Source organism: Strix uralensis, chromosome 4 (assembly GCF_047716275.1).
Source record: "Strix uralensis isolate ZFMK-TIS-50842 chromosome 4, bStrUra1, whole genome shotgun sequence".
Taxonomy (NCBI): domain Eukaryota; kingdom Metazoa; phylum Chordata; class Aves; order Strigiformes; family Strigidae; genus Strix; species Strix uralensis.
Window position 1 is genome coordinate 33977859 of NC_133975.1, and position 21060 is coordinate 33998918.

Here is a 21060-nt window from a genome sequence, read left to right on the forward strand (position 1 = left end):
CAAGCACTAATGTTTAAAACACTGTGGACATGTTTTGTGTGCTTCATTTCCACATGTGTTAAATGAAGACACATGCTTTCTCCCACTTTCTGTGTGCCTTTTTATGTGAAAGAGTGTAAGAAATGCACCTTACTACATGTGTGTACAGCACTGAGCACAAAGGGATACTGCATCTAAGCACTACAGTAGTCCACAGTCAGACTGCTGATTCGCTTTACAGACAGCCTCTACAACAGAAAAAACACAACAACTCACTCCGTAGTCTCTGTTTACATCGCTAATCTGCCAATAGTTGTTTGGAATACCCATCCGATTATATTCTTCATTGAGGTCCACAAGCTTCCAGCCTTGTTCTCGTTCTTCTTTATCTAATTTTGGATTGAATGAGAAACAATACAGCTCTTCGTATTTCACTGAAAAAAAATAAACAAACAAACAAACACAGTAAACCCAGTTCAGATTTCTCATCCTGAAATCACATTTCAAAAACAGAATTAGTATTGTCCTTTATGTAGTTTCTTTTAAAATAGTATGCTTTGCTATACAAAAGCACATATCCTGGTTTATAACTATTTTCAAGTATACTTTGAAAGTACTGTGCTCTTTTATTATTTGTATGTGTTGCAATATATGTGCCTTATTAGTAGTGCTACTTAAAATACATTGTTTTTCTGGACCACTTCTCTACTGCATTGTAAAAGCCTCCCCCAGCACAAAGACAAAATGTCAGTGATCATACACTTTCATCCAAAGAAAACTGAAGTCAGTGCCAGAATAAGCACTTGTTCTGCAAAAGAATTTGCTGGCCAGAAGTATCTTAGAAGTCTTTCTATTAATGTAACATCTGTCCTGTGGCAAAGACAAAAGATCTGAACAATGGACTATGCAGCACAATCTTCCAAAAATGAACTAACTCAGAAGTCTTTGTCCCTAAATAGGGAAGTTTCCAATAAATTCAATTAAATGTTAGGTTTGAGGACTAAACTTAAGTAAGCAAGATTTTATCCTGCCTCACATGAAGACTGGATAATTTTCTGGAGAAGGAAAACTACTGTACAGCTGAACTATGCAAAGAGCTAATTCTGCCACGCTCTTATTGCATCTTCTTCTTCATTCGAACCTTCTTGTCCACTGCAGTCTGATGCTGAACTTGTATTCAGGGTCCACAGCTATTCTTCCCTTCATCATTCTGTATGCCTGTGTCCTGTTCTGGTGCACAGCAGCGTGCAGTCTTCCTCCTGGCTCCCAGGGAAAGAGCATTACAGAACTGCATTCCTTCCAGCATACATGAACACATATGTGCAGCTCAGGTCTGTGGAATTAATCCAGATTTACATCAGCAGAACCGCTGACTGAATTGGTCTCATTGTTTTTAAATTTCTCTGATTACTTTCACCTTGCATCACCTAGCATATTGTTACATATGCTGCAGTTGCATGTTACTACTACTACTACTACTATCCTAATTACAGAAGGTACTTTATAAATTTCAGTAGCTGTGCTGGCTGACTGTGCAATTTTTTCCCCCTCTACAGAGTAGATAAAATTGGTGTTCTCCTAGCAAGATAATCATTAAAGCCAATGTTGTCATTTTTGTACAGACTGTGTTAGACATTTTATTTGCATGCTGTTAAAATAATAGTAAAGGACAGAGGTTGGTGTTATATTTCTACAGTTATCATGTAAAATAAACAATCCAGAAGCCTCGTCAACTGGTTCTTAGTAGAGCAGCTATAATGCAGAGGATCAGATGTTGGACTTTGATGCAATATTTGGATTTTCATTGAAAAGAGGAAAGGTTTCAAAAGGATCTTGATCTGAATTCAGAAATTCAAAAAGGGCACTTTCAAAACATAGATAATAATAGGCTGAAACACAGGCAGTCCAGTGGAATAAATCAACTACTTGCTGTAAAACCTTTCACTGATTTTCAGAAATTTATGCACGGCACAGAAAGGGAAAATTCAAATCTTGTCATGACCACTAAATATATCATGAGATTTCTGTCACAGCAGGAACATGAAAGTTCCCTGGATTTAGAGACTTGTCAGTATTTTCCTAAATTCACACACAAGGCATCCAGTAAACAACAGCTACACATAAAATAGCATTATAATATGTTTTATGGCCTGTGATACTCTAGAGTATTATTTTAAACAAAAGTTCATGTCATACTTTATGGAACTAAGTACTTGTTATAATGTGCTTTCTTCATTGCTCCATAAGTGATTATTTTAATATGCTTGTCTGCTCAGAGAGCTTTTCTCTCATAACACATCTCTAATGAAGCCTTTTTTCTTAACCTGCAAAGGACAAAGATGCACAGCTACATTCCTTCCATTATATTCTGCCTCTTCAAGGTAAGGATTGGCTTTTGTGCCAGTTTCCTTCCCATACCCGGTCGTGCCAGACGTATTAAAGATATGTAAACATCATGGCAGTCTCGTTCCTGAGGGATGACCAGCTGGATCACTTGGAAGTTCTTGCAGCGGATCAGCAATGGACAACCAGTGGCAGTGGTGGCCTGCTTCTCAATAGAGGAAATTTGGCTGTGAAGAACCTGCAAGGGAATTTAAAATGGTTATGCCAAGTGATTCAAATCTTTAGGAAGAAAAATAATTATTTATAATGATGTGCCAGGCCAAGCACAGTAGCTTCCGCTACTGTTTCAGAAAATCCCCACACCTTCCTCTTGTAGTTTTGTTCCTATCTCCAGCTTCAGGCTCTAGCAGCGCCTGATACATCACCTACAGACAAAGAAGCGCTTCTGGAGTGTTTCAGCTGCTCAAACATTAGCCTGGTCATGCTATCCAAAGCTTTTTGTTTGTTTGATTTAGTGTAAGCTAGCAGTTGTCAGAAAAAGAGCTCTTTTCATCTATCTGGACAGTGAAAAGATCAACTGGCATGTTAGATAAGGCTAAAATGTTGGGCCTCCTCATTGGCAGAATGGTAGTCCTGATATAATTTTAAATACTGCATCAGATGAGATATTACAATAAAAATCAGGAGGGGAATAGTGGGACCAAAAGAGGATGGAGTTAATAGTACAAAAATGGACAAAGGATTCATAATCAAGCTACATAAAAGACTCTCAAATGGTATGACACCGGAGCTGTATCTGTACCTATATATATACATGCAACATATGTTATTGATCCATCAAAATAGATAACTCAAAACACTACATTAAGCAAAAACAAAAAAAGTTTAAAACGGCAAAATCACTGATTCAGCACAAGCAGTCAGGGAGAGAGGCAAGAGCTGAGTGAGCCAAGGTAGTAATTCACATTCAAAGTATTTCTCCTCAGTTCTTCCTAGACAATAGGAGGAACACTGTAGTTTACAGCTGCTGTTCCTCAGTTAATAACATCTGGTATTCGTACGGTGAAGGTCCTTATACTCCTCTCACTGTGTTGCAATATCCAAAATCCACTGAAAATTTTCAGAAATTACCAGGCTGGAATTTCACATGCTCTGAAGTTATAAAAGCATCCATATTAACTAATTTACTATGTTTAAACTGTTTTGCAATTTATATTTAAATTGCCATCAATCAAGTGCCACACACAGCTAACTGAAAAAACCAAAATTCATACCCAGGTTTCTTTACGAGTTTCAGAACCATTCTCCACAAATATGACATGGGTAGCTGTTAAATACAAGGTTCCCAGTGCAGCTTTTCTTGAAGATAAACGATCAAGTAACCGAACATTTTCCACCTATACAAAGAAATGACAGAGAAAAAAAGGAAATAATTAGGCTATGACATAGCCTGGCCACAGTGAGATCTCAACATCCACATTTTGTCCATTACAAACAATGTTATTTTCAGTACCATATGAAATGACTATCAGAAGAGTATAACTATATGAGAAAATATGATTACATTATGTGATCTATGTCCAGATCTACCTTAATGTTCCTTTTTCCCCCTCTTGTGGTACCTATGTATCCAAAACTCTGTTAGCAAAGACTTCCAAAGACAATTTCCCACTTCAGCTCTTTCCTGTTATCTCACCTTACCAAAACCCTCTGATTGCAAGGCAGGGCCTGGCCTTCAGCTAAACTCTAGCTTCATGTTGTCCATTCAAGCCATTCCAAAATTATCAGTGATACATAAGAAGTTAAATTAAAGAACATAATAATAATAAGGAGGTGATAGTGGTAGAAGAGTGTCTTTCTTCAGCAGGCCTCACTCCAGCTTCCAGGCAAGTCTCCGTTGATGGTTCAAAAAAAAAAATGTTTCAGTGTTTGTCCCTACGCTCCTATTGGGACTGACAGCAGTGGTCACACCAGATAACTATTGAAGAGATATGCCCCCATTAAAATCAAAAGGGACTAGTCTTGCATTTGAAGTACAGAAGCTGACTTAAATATTGCTCTAAGAAAATGAAAGAGGGGGTGAAAAAAAAAAAAAAGAACAAAGTTAAAGAAGACCTTATCACTTTTGCATTGAAATAAATGTAATTTTGCACCAATTTCCTGAAAGCAGAATTGAGTGCAACAAATACAAAGAAAAAAGAATAAGAGAGGATCAGCAAAATCAATTTGATTTTTAATAATTCAGAGATTCCAGATCAGATTGACAGAAACTTCCTAAAATACTCTCAGAGATGGGATGTAGCCATGTATTCTCAAAATTTTGCAGAAATAATTGCACTGAAATCATACCAGAAACAGAATGATGCCAGCCCCTAAGAATTACATGTTTACAATGTGTATCCCAAATGCATTGCACTATTTTAAAAATAGGAATAAAGAAATCCTTAAAACCAAAATATGCCAGTTTGGTAGCAAAATGCTTAAAATTAAACAATTAGTAAAACCAAGTCTTCTCCCTCAAGGCCAGTTATAATCTTCTTTAAACAAAAATAAAACAGCTAGAAAGCATGGATAGTCTTTTCCCAGGACCATCTACTTCAGAGGTCACGTATTGGGCTAAGGAGGAATGGAAGAAACACAGCATTAACCCAGTAAGCATTTCGGTAGTAAGCAAAAAAAAGGAGATATAAAAGACCAGGGATGGTACAAAAGAAAGATGTAGGCTGTGCGCCTCTAAAAGGAACCCACAAATTACAACAGTAACAGTGAGGTTTGTCAACAAGGACTCTGCTGTACAGGCCCTGATCTTGCACAAGGCAGTCATCATGCCCACCCTACAAACTGAGGTAGTTTGGGCCATGAAAGGAAAGCAGCATCCACACAGCAGGGCAGGGGCTGAGGGATGAATTTCCAGGCCTCCTAGTCACATCCTCTCCCCCCACTCATCAATCAGAGCCCCATGACTCAATATGCTAACAAAGTTCTTGTTTGGTTGGTTTTTTAATACAGAGCTTTTTTTTTAAACACAGAGCTACAAATAAAATAAAGGTTGGATCTGAATAAACAGGAACAGTTGCAGTTACTGTGCAGTAAATTTCATTAAAGTGCATTAAAGTGCAGTAAGTTTCACTAAAGCAAATATAATGGCTGCACCAGGTGAGATCAGAGATCCACCTAGCCCTGCAGTTTCTCTCTGAGTGGACAATTTCATTTGCTGAGGGAAAAGTATAAGAGGTGAGCGTGCACTGATGCTCCCTCAGGATGTTATCCCAGCTTCTAAAAAGCAGCAGCTCTGGTGGTTTCCTAAGCTGAGGTCATAGTTTTTAACAGCCATAGTTTTAAAGCACATTTTAATTCCACGAGTTTTGTTAAATAACATTTTGAATCTCTGTAACCTATGGGCACCCACAGCACCTTCTTAGAGTGAACTTCACATTTCAGCTATGCATTGTACTAAAAAATCCCTTCCTCTTGCTTGTTTTGAACCTGTCACCAATAGCAGGTGCACCATGCATTTGGTGAACAATTTGGTAAACTGGGAATATTGTTCCTCATTTACTTTCTCTGTGCTGCACATGCTCTTACAGATTCTTCCCCCCATCCTTGCGTTCCCAGGCTGAAGAGCCCAACTTTATGTAGTTGTGACCTTTACGGAAGCTATTCCAGACAAGCTCTTCCACACTTCTGATTATCCTACAAAAGATCTTTTCTTGAGAAGAGGCCAAAAGTGCAAGCAGAATTCAAGCTTTGGGTGTACAATGGGTTTGTGTAGATGTTTGCTATTTTGTTCTCTATTCCATTTTTAAGTTTTCAAAGAAATCTTCTGATATGTTCTTGACAGAGGAATATGCCGGAATGGGCATATCCCTAAATACCATTCCTACTTTGATCATTTACTAGTTCTGTAGATTTTCTGTCAGGATTTTACCTACTTAAAGACAGCTTGAAAGTGGCTTTACTAGTAATCTTTGTCAAGATGTTCTTTAAAATCTCTTTTGGCCTGCCTTATTTTGTTCAAATATTTAACTTGTTTATTCTTTATTTTCCTCATTTAGGCACAACTTCAATTTGAAGAAAGCCCTTTTACTTCTAATAAAAGAAGTCCTTTTAATAAGAGACATCTTTTTACTCCTTTACCCTGCTGTTTAGCTATGCAAACCTTTTTTTGGTCTTTTAAAACCTTTTTCTGGAAGTCGGTTTGCAGTGAGCTCCCATATTTAAACAATCTTCATGACTCCTATAAACATTTTAAAATTTGGCTCTCTTTCTTTTTAAACAGTTTTCACATTTTTATGTAGTTTCCTCTTTGAAGTTAAACATTGCCATGGGAGATTTTTTTCCCCTCTTTTTCTGCTATTTCAAGAATACTGCATCTAAGTACATTAGTTGCTGTCACACAGAGGTTCTAGCTGTATTTTCAACCAGGTCTTTCTGTCGCTGTCTAAGACCAGGTTCTAGAATTATTTAGAATTACTTAGAATTACTTTATTTTTTTTTTCAAGATAAACAAATAGCCTCCATATAAGCAATCATTTTAAAAAAAACTAAACTTTTACTCAGAATCACTCCCCATCTCCAGCCCATTTACCCAATCTCAATTTGATAAATGATGTCTCCCACTGTTATTGCATTTTCCTGCCATCATGTCCCATTTGATCTTGTTTAGGTTGTCACAGGCAATGCCACTATTTAGGTAGGACAGTCGGTACTACAGTCCTAATACTGTACTGCAGTCCTGTGGTGCTACAGTTCTGCTTTTCCTGTTTAATCTTTTAATTTCAATCTGTAGGGACTCTTCACTTCTGTGATTTAGTTAATGTGTTGTGCTGGGTTTGTGTGTGTGGCGGGGGATTTTGGTAGAGGGGAAGGGGGCTACAGTGGTGGCTCCCTGTGAGAAGCTTCTTGAAGTTCCCCCTGCTCCAAGTCAGTCCTGCCTCTGGCCAAGGCAAGACAATTAGCAATGGTGGCTGCGTCTCTGCAATAATGTATTTAAGAAGGGTAACTGGGGAAGAGGAGTAGAAGTTGTGAGGAGGAGTTATGAGGAGGACACCGATGCAAACACTGAGATCAGTGGAAGAAAGGAGGAGGAAGGGGGAGAGGTGCGCCAGTGCAGAGACTCCCCTGTATCCCAGGGTGAGAGGGCAGGCTGACCCCCTGCCACCCATGAAGGTCCACAGTGGAGCAGCCTGTGGAGGACCCCATGCCAGAGCAGGTGTCTGCACCCAAAGAAGGCTGGGACTCTGTGGGAAGAAGTCCCTGCTGTTGTAGTTCTGCGCCAGGAGGATTGCCAACACATGGTGGGGACCCACACTGGAGCAGCACGGGAATGGCTGCGGCCCTTGGGAAGGACTCATGATGGAGAAAGTTCGTGGATGACTGTCTCCTGTGAGAGGGACTCCACACAGGAGCAGGGGAGAATGCGAGCAGTCCTACCTCTAAGGAGGAAGAAGCAGCAGGACTGACTGTAACCCCCCCATTCCCTGCCCCCTGCGCCACTCTGGGGGAGGAGGTAGAGAAATGGGAGCAAAGCTGAGCCTGGGAAGAGGGAGGGGTGGAGGGAAGGTGGTTTTAAGATGTGGTAATGCTTCTCACTATCCTACTCTGTCTGTTAGGTGCTGTTGTTGTTGTTAGTGTCTGAATTAAAGTGATGTTCTTTTTCTTCCCCTAACGAGTTTGTCTTTTGCCCATGACTATAACAGGTGAGTCATCCCTCCTTGTCCTTATCTCAATTCCTGATCCTTTTCCTTTATTTTCTCCTTTCCATTCCTGAGGAGGAAAGGGTGAGTGAGCAGCTGCGTGGTGCTCAGTTGTCCTCTGAGCTCAAACCAGAAGATCTATGAGATTTGACTCTGTTTACTTCAATACAAAAAGATCTGGTCTTCGACAGGCAGAACTTTACTTGTCTTTTCCATGTAATTTGTCACCGATGTGCCTGACACATTGATTATTTTTCTTCCACTAAATTTCTAACGTGCCTGCTACATCAACATTCTCATTTATCACCAGTAGCTTTAGTTTCAACCTTTTTTTTTCCAGACTTTTAATATTTGTACTGAAAGACACACATATTTGGTCCAGTTGTCCATGTTTCTTTGCTCTGGTTAAGTGGAACTCCTGGCAATTTCTACTTACTTGAGAATATAGAATTTTTTATACTGACAATTTTTTGTGACACAGCACATCATCCACAAGAGCACACATTTTCTGCATTATAACAAGAGCTTCTCAGTTTTTCAGTACTTCAGCGTGGATAAGTACAACTCAGACTGAGCTCTCCTACCAGGCTCAACAAGGAAAAAGTAGTTTATGAGATGATGCAGCAAACTGAATTTTTAGCTAGCCCTTATTTCTGCTGACCTCAAAGAGTACAATAAGAGTCAGTTAAAATTAGTGAGAACCTAAAATTTGGCTCAGTAAAAATTAGCATGATTCATTGATTAACCTTGCCTATTTCTCATGTGATATATGTCAATCTGTGGTTGTAGTATGAGAAAAATAAAGCGGGTTTATTAATAACTTGCCTCATGAACCACCTTAACGTATCTAAATCATTTCCAAAGGGAAAGGGAACTGCTAAAGTCTAAACTCTACCTGGATTCAAATTCACAGTTCTGCTTTATAGGAGTAAGTGGAATGAAGTGCCTTCAGGAGCAATAAGGGTCTCTAAGTTCTCAGGAGCCTGTTCTAAAAGCTTTCTGCATAACCTCCTGCATGGATTTACATGGTTTTCATCTGAGATCCGTCTGTGTTTCTTCTGCCTAGTTTCCAGGTACTCAAACTTTGTGAAAAAGCACAACATTTCACCCATGGACAGGAAAAAGAAAGTAAAACAGAGCTAGATTTCATTCTGCTGATCAAAAGATTCAGAGAATGAGCCTTCTTTCTTCTTCTCCACCCTCCTAATCATGAAAAGAAAGCCAAGTCAAACGGTGTCTTTAAATGGTCTAGAGGGAATGGAAATACATTCTTTTCACAAGAGAGGAACACGTAGCAATAGTGCTTTGGAAGAAATTGAATTTTTCTGTCTAAAAAGTAGCAGCATGCTGAGAAATCAGCAATAGCAAAAAAAAAAAAATTGAATTTAATATCAGAAAGAGACACTGTAGTAATTCGTCTCCTACTTTTTCTCCAAGAAGTGCTCCATTTCTTCACCAAAACTACTATAGACTTTATTGGAGAACCTGAGAAATCATGTATGTACTAACATACATCAAGAAAAAGCATACACACCACACATATGTGCTTTGGCTGAAATGAACACCTGGTGGGAGACACCAGATCAGAAAATGCCAGGTAAAGAATATAAAAGAGCAAAACCAGCCCGTAAAGCTGAGAGCTGGAAGAGCTCAAGGAGCAAAAATGAAAACATTAGCCAAGCCAGTCTGGAGAGTGGCATCTAAGTAAAAGCTTCAATAATTTATTTGAAGCTGTTGTCCCCGTCATTTATTTTTGCCTGATGACTGTGGTTGTCTAGGCTTAAAGAAAAGACTGCCAAGAGATTTATTTCAATGATTACAACCCCTTACATGGGGATGAATAAAGTTGGCCAGAAATTCTATTTTCAATGCAACACAGATGACAGAAAAAAGGAGGCAAAAATAGAAGGTAAAGGGAATGCAGATTAGGAACAGATGGAAGGCACTTTTTAGTCAGAGAATAAACATGACAAATGACTTACAAACAAGGTTGCCAGGAGGTCATTCAAGAAAAAAATGTCATATTAGGGAAAAGCATGGGTCAAATCTTTATTCAGGCACAACTCCTACCACTTTCAATGGGACTCCCACCTGAGGAAAAATGGCAAAGATATGACTCCGAAAGTGTTCAGAAAAGTTGGTGTGCCAAAATGTTATTCCTAAAAATATCCATGTACCCTAATTTGTTTTCATTTTTAGTATAGGTTACTTCTTGAATAAGGTCTGACTGCATGGCCTGTTTTTAAATGCTTTTTGAATATGCTAGCTTCATTCTCACTTCTTTAAGATGTTTCAGTATCTCCAAACACAGGGCACCATCGTAAAAAAATGCAGACGTTCTTGCTACTTTTTCATGCTGTTCATAACTCCAGATGGGAAAGCTCTTTCAGATAGATGTAAGATCAGTTCTGATTGTGGATTCAGTCTCAAGTAGGGAAAGGAGAGTTCAGAAGCAAAGCTGTACAGCAGATTGGTCAGACTGGACAAAACCATGCCTTGGAGCAAAACCCTGGTCCCACTGCTTGCTGACACAACACCACTCACGGAGATGCTATCTGACACAAAACAGTCTGTACTGTAGGATTTTCAAACAAAATGAAATTCTGAATTAGGAAAAAACATCTCAAAGAGTTATATTCTCACTACATAGGTCTGTGTGTTTGCTTCGCATATATTAGCTAACCTGAAGTAGAAGACACTGCCAGTTCTGTCCATTACCATTATCACTGTGCATCTGGAAGGAGAACACAAGTGGAAGAACAAAATAACTCTGCTCCCATGTATCACCAAGTGCTCCCCACTTCTTTAGGAGGAACTGTTACTAAATTCTCTAATTCCTTATCACAAAAAAGGAAGAAAGGCCAGAAAACCCTCCCAGACAGGACAAAGCTGCTAATTAAAGCTAAGCAGGGAATGTCCTAGCTCAGGCCACATCTTCAGGAGCTTCTCCGTTATTCAGCCAGTTAAAATTCATTGGTCTACAACAAAAGTCTTTCAAAGCAAGATCCAGATAAAAGCTGATCAAGTACCTTGACCTTTGACTGTATGAAGGAGTTTCAATGATTCTTCAAGGGCAATAAAAGACTGCTTTCACAACGGTCTGTGCTGCTGAAAAGGCTGACCCAAAGCCAAGGAACAGGGCTGGGCCCCTGTTAGGTTAGTGGCACCCCCTTAGCCCTAGAAAGGCTTCTTGTTGTCTGTCCAGGACTTCGATTTCCCTTGGGCTCCTAGACCTCCTGGGGATTTCAGCTGCCTCTCCCTACTCACCTTGTGATGTTATACATGGAAGTAAAAGCACGAAGAAACCGAATCCTGGGAATTAGTGACAGGACTCTGACCAGCTTCAGCACTGCAGGCACGCAAAAGCTAAGGGAAGAGCTTGTGCAAGCCAAAAGCCTGAGTCTAATGAGAAAAAAGGAGCACAGCTGGTATGGTATGAGGCCAAGTGGAATATTTGAGCTTTCTTCACCCTGGTTGACCCCAGCTATCCATGTGTTTAGCATAATTCCTGAGGGTGAAAAAATACAACATGCAGAAGACCAAATGCTATTACAACTTTTTTTCACACAAAGATATAGTGTTGTACTCATTTAACAAAATATACAGTAAGTGACCTTTTTGCATAATCTTGGAACAAGAATAAAGGAAAACTGAATTGCCAATTGATGTTGCCGTTTAATGTGGTTTCTATTCTATTTCATAAGAATCATGAAAACTGTAGTTGATCCATGTAACTTTTTTGTATTTCCATCTCTGAAAAGATTTCCCAAGTGCAGTAAAATACTGCACAATCAATCTGTAACGCAGAGTCGGATGGTTGCATATGTCAAAAGAATCAACCAAAGCCAAAAATACCAAAATCATTAAATTTAAGTAAAGACACCTTAAGCTCTGCATTGTAAAAAGTTTCCTCAGGGCAAACCTGACAGGATGGGGGAAAATATTCAAGAAAAATCTAAGCAAGTCAAATTTACTAAAGGACTAAAGTGAAACGGGAATACTGGAAAAGAGCTGAAAAAATATAAGGAATGACTCATAATGTTAGCAAGACAGTGAACAAATTACCTAACAATTTGGCTTAAAACCCCCTATTGTCTGCTAAGATCTATAAAAAGTGGGAGGTCAGTACCATATTATCAGATATAGCTGAGTAGCAGTTGTATAATGGATGCAGTGAACCTATTAAGTGTATATAGCATTGCAATATGGTGTCAACATTTTAACACAAAGCTCATCCATGTTTTCTCTTTCAGTCTATATTAGATCTCATTTATCTAGAAAAGAAGAGAGCAACTGAGGAATTTCTTAATTTTTCTGTGTGTTCTATTAAAAAACATAGATATTAAAAAAATATCTAACAGCTTTAATTTAGGGAAAAATGTGCTTCCTCAAGTCAGTAAATTTTACTACATTTGCCAAAATTGTTTAGATTTAGTTCTGAAAAAATATACAGAAAATTATTGTTTTGCTCACACCAGTAAGCTGGAGTAGGGTGAAGAAATTCTGCATGCAGCCAAGGGACACTGAAAAGAAATGTCCGTTTAAGTTCCTCCATTTGATACAGTCTTTTCTGTTGCATGTTCAGAATTATGCCCTGTTCAGCAGCCTATTTCAGAGCAGCAGTACCAGGCCATTTCAGCTGTGCAGGCCACAAAAAATTTGCATTAAACATGCTTTGTAGGACTCCCTTTTCTCATGGTAGTGATCTGTCTTTCTCAGCAGAATACACCTGCACACCAGGAAATATCAGTGTGTATTTTCTGTTGCAAATAGATCATGCTTTTAGCTTACAGACACTGATAGATCGAATACCACCCACTTGAGTTCATTAACAGCAGGCTTAGGGATTCCAGCCTTGACCACTCCAAAGCCAAACTTCCCAAATCCTCCACTCCAACCTCAGTCTCCTACTATGCATAAACAGAAATCAAAGAGTACCCTGCAGACATGCTGTCTAAATGATTTTCAGTACCATTTTTAAGTGCAATAAGTTTTAGAGTTACTGGTTTAGACACGGATACCAAGACAGCAAATTAAAGTATGTGGTTTTCCATGGTTTTTAGAGCTTGTTTTATGACTTTATCCAGCTGCCTCTTTATTGACGGTCACATTATTGAAATATGAAAGTCTGGCATAGAAAATCAAAAGGACATCTGCCAATTCCAGGATTAGGAAAATATTATATTATTATGGACTTAACAGAGCAATCTAAATCTAGAAGGAATAGACACAAAACTAGAAATCTAAAGAAAAACTACCTTTCCAATTAATACAATGAGTCGGTATACAGATCCCACAAAAGACAAATGCCTTCCCACTCACATAACGTGGGAAAAACAAGGTATTTAGAGAAAGACTTGGTTTGAGTTTTTTTTTAAACAACACTACAAGGAAAATAGAAATAAAGTGCATATTGGGAACAGGCATACGTATGAAAACCAAGTTTCAAAAAAGAAAAAGCATTCGGAATAGAAGGGCCCTAATTCTAAGGTTAATGTACAATAAAGAAAACCAAGTGAAAACAGAACCAAAACCATAAAAGCCAAAATGCTAGATCCTGAGTCTTTTCAAGCCAGAGGAATTCTTTCATTGCCTTAAATGACCTTTGGATTAGGACCACTGGCTGCATCAGTGTTCGTGCTTCAGCACATAAATTTGGAAGCATCTTCCCAGATGGATCATGCTTTTCCCAGTTTTCTTTACATTCCCTGTTAGTCAGTATTCTGAATCAAATGTTTGGTTACAAAATTAGAAGCACCACTAGTCTGATCTAGTAGATAAAAAAGAAAGGCTTCAGCTCTACCACATGAAGACCAAATTAGCATCCTAACAGTGAACAAGCCTGAATTACCCAAGTTCTCAGGTTCCTGGTCTTACAGGGTGAATCACAGTTCTCAAATCCACAGCCAAAAGCAAGTCTTCCAGATCTTTAAGATGTGTTGGCTTCGTGTGGGCTGTGAGACCTGCAGGACATTGACTGTGGACCCAGGAACCAAGAGCTATCTACTGTTAGGTCTCCAGATTGAAGACCTGACATAGGACTGTGGAGCTCGGAAACCCCAAAGTCTCCAATTTCTCTGCTGACTTGAAGGAAGGACAGTTCTCAGATCCCCAGTAATCTCCTGGGTAGACAGCCAGGAAAACAAGCAAATTTTCACCAGAACCCTGCTGATGCTTTTACAGAACTTCAGCAACAATAGCCTTCTGTGACTCATTTTAGTCTGGTAAATAGAAACATGTCAATTTAAAATTATTTAATTGAAAAGTTCCTGGTAAGGAAAAACAGAATTAAGAATGGAAAGGTGGAGTCCAACAGAAACACTCCAAAATAAGGGAAATAGAAACACTACAACCTGACAAGCCTGGGAGAAAGAAAAAAAAATCCAAATCACTGAACAAGGAAAAGGAAATACTGCCAGCGAATAAAACAGCAGCCAAAATCTTCCCATATAACAAGACAAAGTCTCGTATTCACATATATACAATGGGAATGAGCCAAACTAAACCCGTGATGTGGAGGAAGAGGACGTCCAAGACCCAAAGAGCAATTCTGGCTATGTGATTCACTGAAATTACACCGCAATAGTTATTTTTAGCAGGAGTTAGTTTGATTTCACTAATAATGAAATCATCTTGAAACCCACCCAAATCAAAGACAGCTCTAGATCTCCTCCAGTTGCAAAAAGACATATTAAGTGACTTAAATGATAAAGATGATGAGAAAATTGAGGCTGAGATGGGCAATTCCCAGCTGGATTGCAGGTCAGACAGGTTAGCTATGAAAATATGATCTATGGGTGAGGTAAACTGTAAATATAATTTGTATCAAGTTTGTGGTCCATACTGTAATCAGGCTGTGGTTCTGACATCCAGTCAAATGTAGCTAAAGTTTAAAAGTCTGCAATTCTCTGAGGTGGGTTAGGAAAAAAAAGCAAACCCTTGAGTTGGAATTTAATTAAACTGGTATCATGACTGCACAATAACCACGATTTGCATGACCTTTTGACCATTTTCTGACTAAATTTTTTGAGAATAATGGCTGTTACAAGATTCTGTTTAAATCTAAACTGACACTAATAAACTGGTCCCTTGATGACTCTAATGCAAAACAAATATTTTAGGAGCAAATTCCAAACTGAGATTTTAAATCCAATCCCACATCACCTAGATATCCTCTGCAGTTCCTGTTTTAATTTTATCCACCTCCACTCTTGAATGCCAAACCACAGAACACTTTTCAGCATAGTATGTTACAAAGCTCATTTGCATTAAAGTTATCATTTGTGCTCAGATTTCCACAGCACAAAGATGAAATAAATGGAACCCAAAGAAAACTATATCACATTTTAAATAGGAAAAAATTATTAACAAGAAAAAATCTATAATGCACAAAATCAGAGTCCAAAATGTCCAGAATGAGTGTAGATGTTTTAATGCATCACTTCGAGTATAAGCAGTCAAGTAGAATGACATGTTTGAAGTCATTAAATGTGTCTGGCCTCATAACAGGTTAAACATTTCCTAACCATGATGTAAAGTTAGAAAACAGTTATGGAATCAGAAAGCACCAGCTGAGCTGTAAGGTACATTGCTCTAAGCTGTATACTTAGAACAGAAAAGTGAATACTGTCCACCTTTACACAACACTTGAAAAGCAGAAAATCAACTTGGCACTCAAAAGAGGATGCAGTAGAGTGTCTACCATAAGCTGATGACCCCAAACACCAATAAAAGGCAAGGGCCATGTCAGCCTCACCTTCTCTGCATTTCCTAAATAGCAAACTAAAGAAAAGTTTAGCGAAGAGCTAGGACAGCTATGGCGAAGTACCTGTGGTACTCCATTCCCTGACTTGTTGGGGAAACAACCAGCCCACATCCCCAGGTGGTTCCTGATAGTGCCTCAGGACTGCTGCTACTTTCCTACATCACTGAAGTGAAAGCAAACTTTTCCAGGAAGAATGGTAACCTGAATATGGAGAACTTAACTAGTATCACCTCCTATCTCAACAGAAGGCACAGAGAGAGCTTAGCTTAAAAGTAGATGAAGATCCAGCAAACCAGCAGATGTAGTTGGAGAGTAAAGATTAGGCTTGCTGGGTTTAGTTTTGCTATTTGACCTAGATGAGCACCTGGACAAATTTTTTGCCATTTACATGTGTCATATATAAAGTGGATGTAAATGATACAGGGTTCCTGATGGAGACAGTGGGAAAGTTGACTTGTGTTATAAAGCTTTTTGAATGAAGAGGAAGAACTATGTAAAGGAAAATAGACTGAAAACAAAAGGAAACAACACTCATTTACACACGCTGGAAATTTGTTTTGGAAAATAATACATCTGGTAAAAAGATCTGTCATTATCATGAGAAGTGGCAGCGTATCTTAAATTCTGCCTGAGAAAGGGATCATTGAAAGGAAATACCTTACCATAACATCACAAAAATTGAAGCACTCGAGCAACTGAAGTCATCCCAAGTATTGTGTTAACAAGACATACTGAGCCAAATTAATTTCTGGGCTAACTCCACTGAAGACAGCTGTTACACCAGGGATAAATCTGATGTATTCTTTATTGTAAGAAGGGCATTCAGAAGGACTGCTGCCAATATACAAAGACAAATGATACGGAACACCGGTAAATAAAATAAAGTAACTGATTAGCAACAATGCATAAAGTTCCCCTATGAAGTAAACATATCTTCAGAGCTCTTTATCTGTCAATCTCTCCATGGCCAGGCATATCTCTACACGTTAACAAGATGTGCTTCTAGTCTGTGAGACGTATTGCTTATTAGTTTTTTATAACTGTTATGAGCAATTTGTCACATTTTGGGTTTTGGCAGTTATCCTAAACTATCTCGCTGCTCAATCCGTACTCATGGCAGACAGTGGTTTTACTAATTTTTAATTTTTAAAATATATATAATATACAATTATATAACATATAATTCTATTTAGCAATGAGTGACTGTTAGCAACTCTTAAATGTTGTATACATAGGATGACGTTAACATTGTGAAAACATCGTTACTGCACATGTATGTATGTATAAGCACGCATCATACAGGCACTCTGTTCTACCAGTAGTATAATGATAGAACAATAGCGTTCGGTACATAAAATAGTGTGTTTGGGACTTGGATATTCAGAAAGTCCAGGGAAGGTCCGAAAGGTCTAGGGAATATAATTTCAAAAATAATGAAGAAAAGTCATTTTGTCTAATAGACAACTGTCAAGAGACCTGATTTCTATTTCTGCTGTTGACTTCCTACTTTAACTTGCTAAGGAGAGACAGCCATTAAATTCTTCAGAACTAGACTTAAAGGCATCACGTCTTTTGGTGAAATATTAGACAATGTATCATTAGCAAAATTACATAGTTATGTCGACAACATGTGAAAGAACAGGATTGTTGAGCAGGTGGATACACACAGGCTGCTGAGAAAGAACCTGAATGACTTTTGCAGAGAGAAATTCTGCCAAAGTCCGGTGATGCTGCCACAAAGCACAAGGCTAAAGGTGATCCAGAGGACATAATACATTTAGAGTTCCAGAAAAGCTTCTGACAATCAGAGGTTATTAGAGAAACTAAGTTCCCATGCTACTTATGAAGGAAAGGTCCATTTACAAAGTTGGTTAAAGGACAGGAAGCAAAGACTAAGGCTTAATGCTCTCTCTTCAGGATGGAGAAGAGTCAACAGTGAAGTCCTACAGAGTCTGGTGCTGGGACTGGTTTTATTCAACTTTCTCAGTGACCTGAAGAAAAGAATAAACAGTGGAATCTTCAAGTCTGGATGATCATAAATTGTCTTAGGTAGCCAAATGCTAAATCTGTGGCACAATAACTCAAGAAGAACCTTGCAAAACAGAGTGTGTGGTCAAAAGAGACACAGAAAACCTTCAGCAGAGACAGCCATAAATTAGTGTACCTATAGGAAAAACAACCTAAACCACACCTACACAACCACAGACTCAGAATTGAGTTACCACACAGGAAAGAGGTCTCGGGGTCATTGTTGACATTTCTCTGAAATTATCAGAATCTGGTGGGTTGTGATCAAGATTTACGGTGAAGGCACGGATAAAATGAACACGGAACTGTTATTCCCCAAATTCTTGAAGCCTGGAGTATTGAATGAAATTACTATGAACTTTTTAGCAGATACAAGAAAGTAATTCTTTTGTACAGCCATGCTCTTCTGGAACTTGCTTCCATGCAGGCTGTGGAGGCAGAGGGTGTCAGCATGTCTAGAAGGAGCTTTGGCAAACTCACACAGAGAGGCCCATAAATGGACACTATTTGAACTAAGAAGGGTTGGACACTAATACGACTCTGGATGCTGAAAGGGTGCAGAATGTGGCCAGGTTTACATACTCTCCTTCTGTCACTGTCAGACACAGAGTAGTGACCTAAATGAACTACTGGTCCAACTGCCATGGAATTTAAATGACAGTTATGTTTTACAAGATTTATTTTAATATTTATGAACCATCACTCACTACAGTTGTATTTCAATTAAAATAAAAAGCAATTGCCAAGTCCTAATGGACATCATGTGATACAGATGGTTTTTACTGCCTTTTGAAAGAAAAGAGTTTACTTGGGGTAGGAATTTTGTTTTCAGATATTATTAAGTTTATTAATGTTCTAAGTATGGGATTTATATTGATTTTCCATTTTGCTGGGTTTGCAAATCAAGGAAAGTGTCATTCTAAGATTAATACCTTTAAAGAGTAGGGTAGTTGCTTGTCAAATTTCTCTCAGGACAAAATTGGATGGAGTCAGGAAATGTGATACCAGAGACTGCCACATGATACAGTGAGACTATCCCTAGATCCACACAGCTTTCCCTTACCTATTTTTACATTGCTGGCGCTGGAAATCATTTAACATTAAATTCCAAATTATCAAAATCAAATACAGTAAAAACAAAACCAAAACAACCCAACACTGTTCTGGTGGTTGATTTTAAGCTGTGTTTTTTTGACAAAGATACCAATTCTGCTAGGTGACTGTAGATACAGTCTTGCCACTGAATTTAGGAGTAACTGGAGAGAACTGACTCATGCTGAATGTCCTGGATTTTCTACATTTATGTAAGAAATTTTAAAGGATTTTTGTATCACTTGTACCTTTAAATCATGTCTTCTAAACTGCTTTATTATATTAGAGAGAACTTTTAGCATAGCTATAAGAGAATATATATGAACTATGTATATGAATGAATGAACTATAATATAAGAGAATGCCAGGAACCAAGACTGCAGAATCACCTCACACTGAGTAAGATTTTCAATGTTTTGAGTCATCAGTACAGTACCTTCTCACAGCTGTCAGATACAGAAATGGGTTTACATGTGCATAGCAACATTGTAAGGACTTGCTTGTAGAAAAGCTAACAGATAAGCTTCCATTGCCTGCAACAAGGACTTGCCAGAGCCTTCCATTCACAGCAAACATAACCATTTCTTTTTAGGATTTTTTCTACCCTTAATAATTTGTTTTCACTATTTTCCTCATTCACGCTTCCAACATTCAGCTAATGGTCAGAAACATCTGTTCAGACAACTTTCACTGATTGTTTCTTACCTGCAGTAGGATACATTCTTACTATTCTGATACTCTTCCTTCCCACAAAGGCAGGTAATAGATCATGAAATGAGAGGAAAGGCAGTTGTTATAAATGCCTATCTTCTTAATATATTTGCAGCTTAACACCTGAAGGCCCAAAAATCTAAATAAACTAAGAGGAGGCCCTCACCTCAAATTCATGTCATCATGCTAAATATTGATAATAAACAAATAGGCACAAATCAAAACAGTTAATCACAGGGGTTTGGGTTAATAAACAAATACAAAAAGATATCCCACCCCCGCTTCAAATTAACATATTGCTCTGGTTCATTTTTTATTATTTTTAATCTAAAATTTGTATGTGTCAAAACTGTATCTTCTTTTTTAGAGCAAGATGGCAATTTTGTTAACAAACACAGGCCTCATGCTTAGAAAGCTGTATAAAAAGAATGATTAAACTAGCCAAATGTCGGTATACAAACACCAAACACATTCATCACCAGGTCTGAAATACCGGGGTAAAATAAAGGCGTCTGAAACGCAGATCACACGCCTCTCATTTTGGATACCTGCAACTCAGGGACACTCTGCGCTAACAGGAGGGACTGAAGAAAACGCAGCTAAAATGCCCGACAAATCCTCAGTCCACAGGGCAGAACAGCGCGTCCACCCCTCGGCGTAGTTGGGCGGATTTAACCGCAAACTGCCCCCAGACCGAACCCCGCAGCAGCGACCAAGCGCGCCCGGGATGGCCGGGCCGGGCCGGGCCGAGCTCCACGCCCGCCGGGCCGCTGTTAACGCCGCCTGTCAGGGCCGGGCCCGGCGGTGCTGCCGTGGCCGGGCCCCGCCGCCGCTCCCCGCCGGCCCCGGCCCGGCCCCGCTGCCCGCCCGCCGGGACCCACCTTGGGCATCCGGATGTGCTCCATGGCGGCGGCGCCCCGCCGAGCTCCTCATGCACCTCCCGCCGCCGGCAGAGAGGCAGCGCTACCCACCTGGCCGCCCTCCTGCTTTCTCCTGCCAGCCCTGCTTTTAAATGTATATATATATTATTTTTTTTTCATAATCTTTGATTTGATTTTTCCTCCGGCGCAGGTAGGAAGGAAAAAGGGAGGATTTATTCAAAGCAGATAACGTGCCCGTGTTTCGATGCTGGCAGGTCAGTGGCTGGCTCCACCTCCCCGGCAGCTGCCATGCTGCCCCGGCGGCGGGGATGCTCCGCGCCTGCCCGCGCCGGCCCCGGCCCCGGCCCCGGCCCCCCGGCCCGCCGGGACCCTGCCCCGCGGCGGCGGCGGCGGGGGTTTGCTTCCCAGGGCACCGAAAGGCACAGCCTGGCTCTTCAGCGGTTTGCTGTCTTAGCTGAAATTACATCGCTCTGTCCTTTCTTTCAGGAAAGACAAGATCAGAAACATAAAAGGCAGCTCTGTCTGACATCGCCTCCCCCTATTTGTATTTTTTTTTGTTCCCTGG

General features: G+C 39.5%; 1 protein-coding gene across 1 annotated transcript in view; it reads right to left on the minus strand.

Annotated features, from left to right (window-relative positions):
* The window catches only part of MTMR7 (myotubularin related protein 7), a 49096-nt gene extending 28349 nt beyond the window's left edge, over positions 1-20747 (minus strand). The window contains exons 1-4 of the mRNA XM_074866294.1: positions 20496-20747; positions 3597-3719; positions 2398-2560; positions 256-413 (exon numbers count right to left, since the gene is read on the minus strand). Of these exons, the coding sequence (XP_074722395.1) occupies positions 256-413; positions 2398-2560; positions 3597-3719; positions 20496-20519 (468 nt within the window). The 5' untranslated portion in view covers positions 20520-20747. The remainder of the gene's footprint in view (positions 1-255; positions 414-2397; positions 2561-3596; positions 3720-20495) is intronic.
* Positions 20748-21060: the final 313 nt, after the last annotated feature.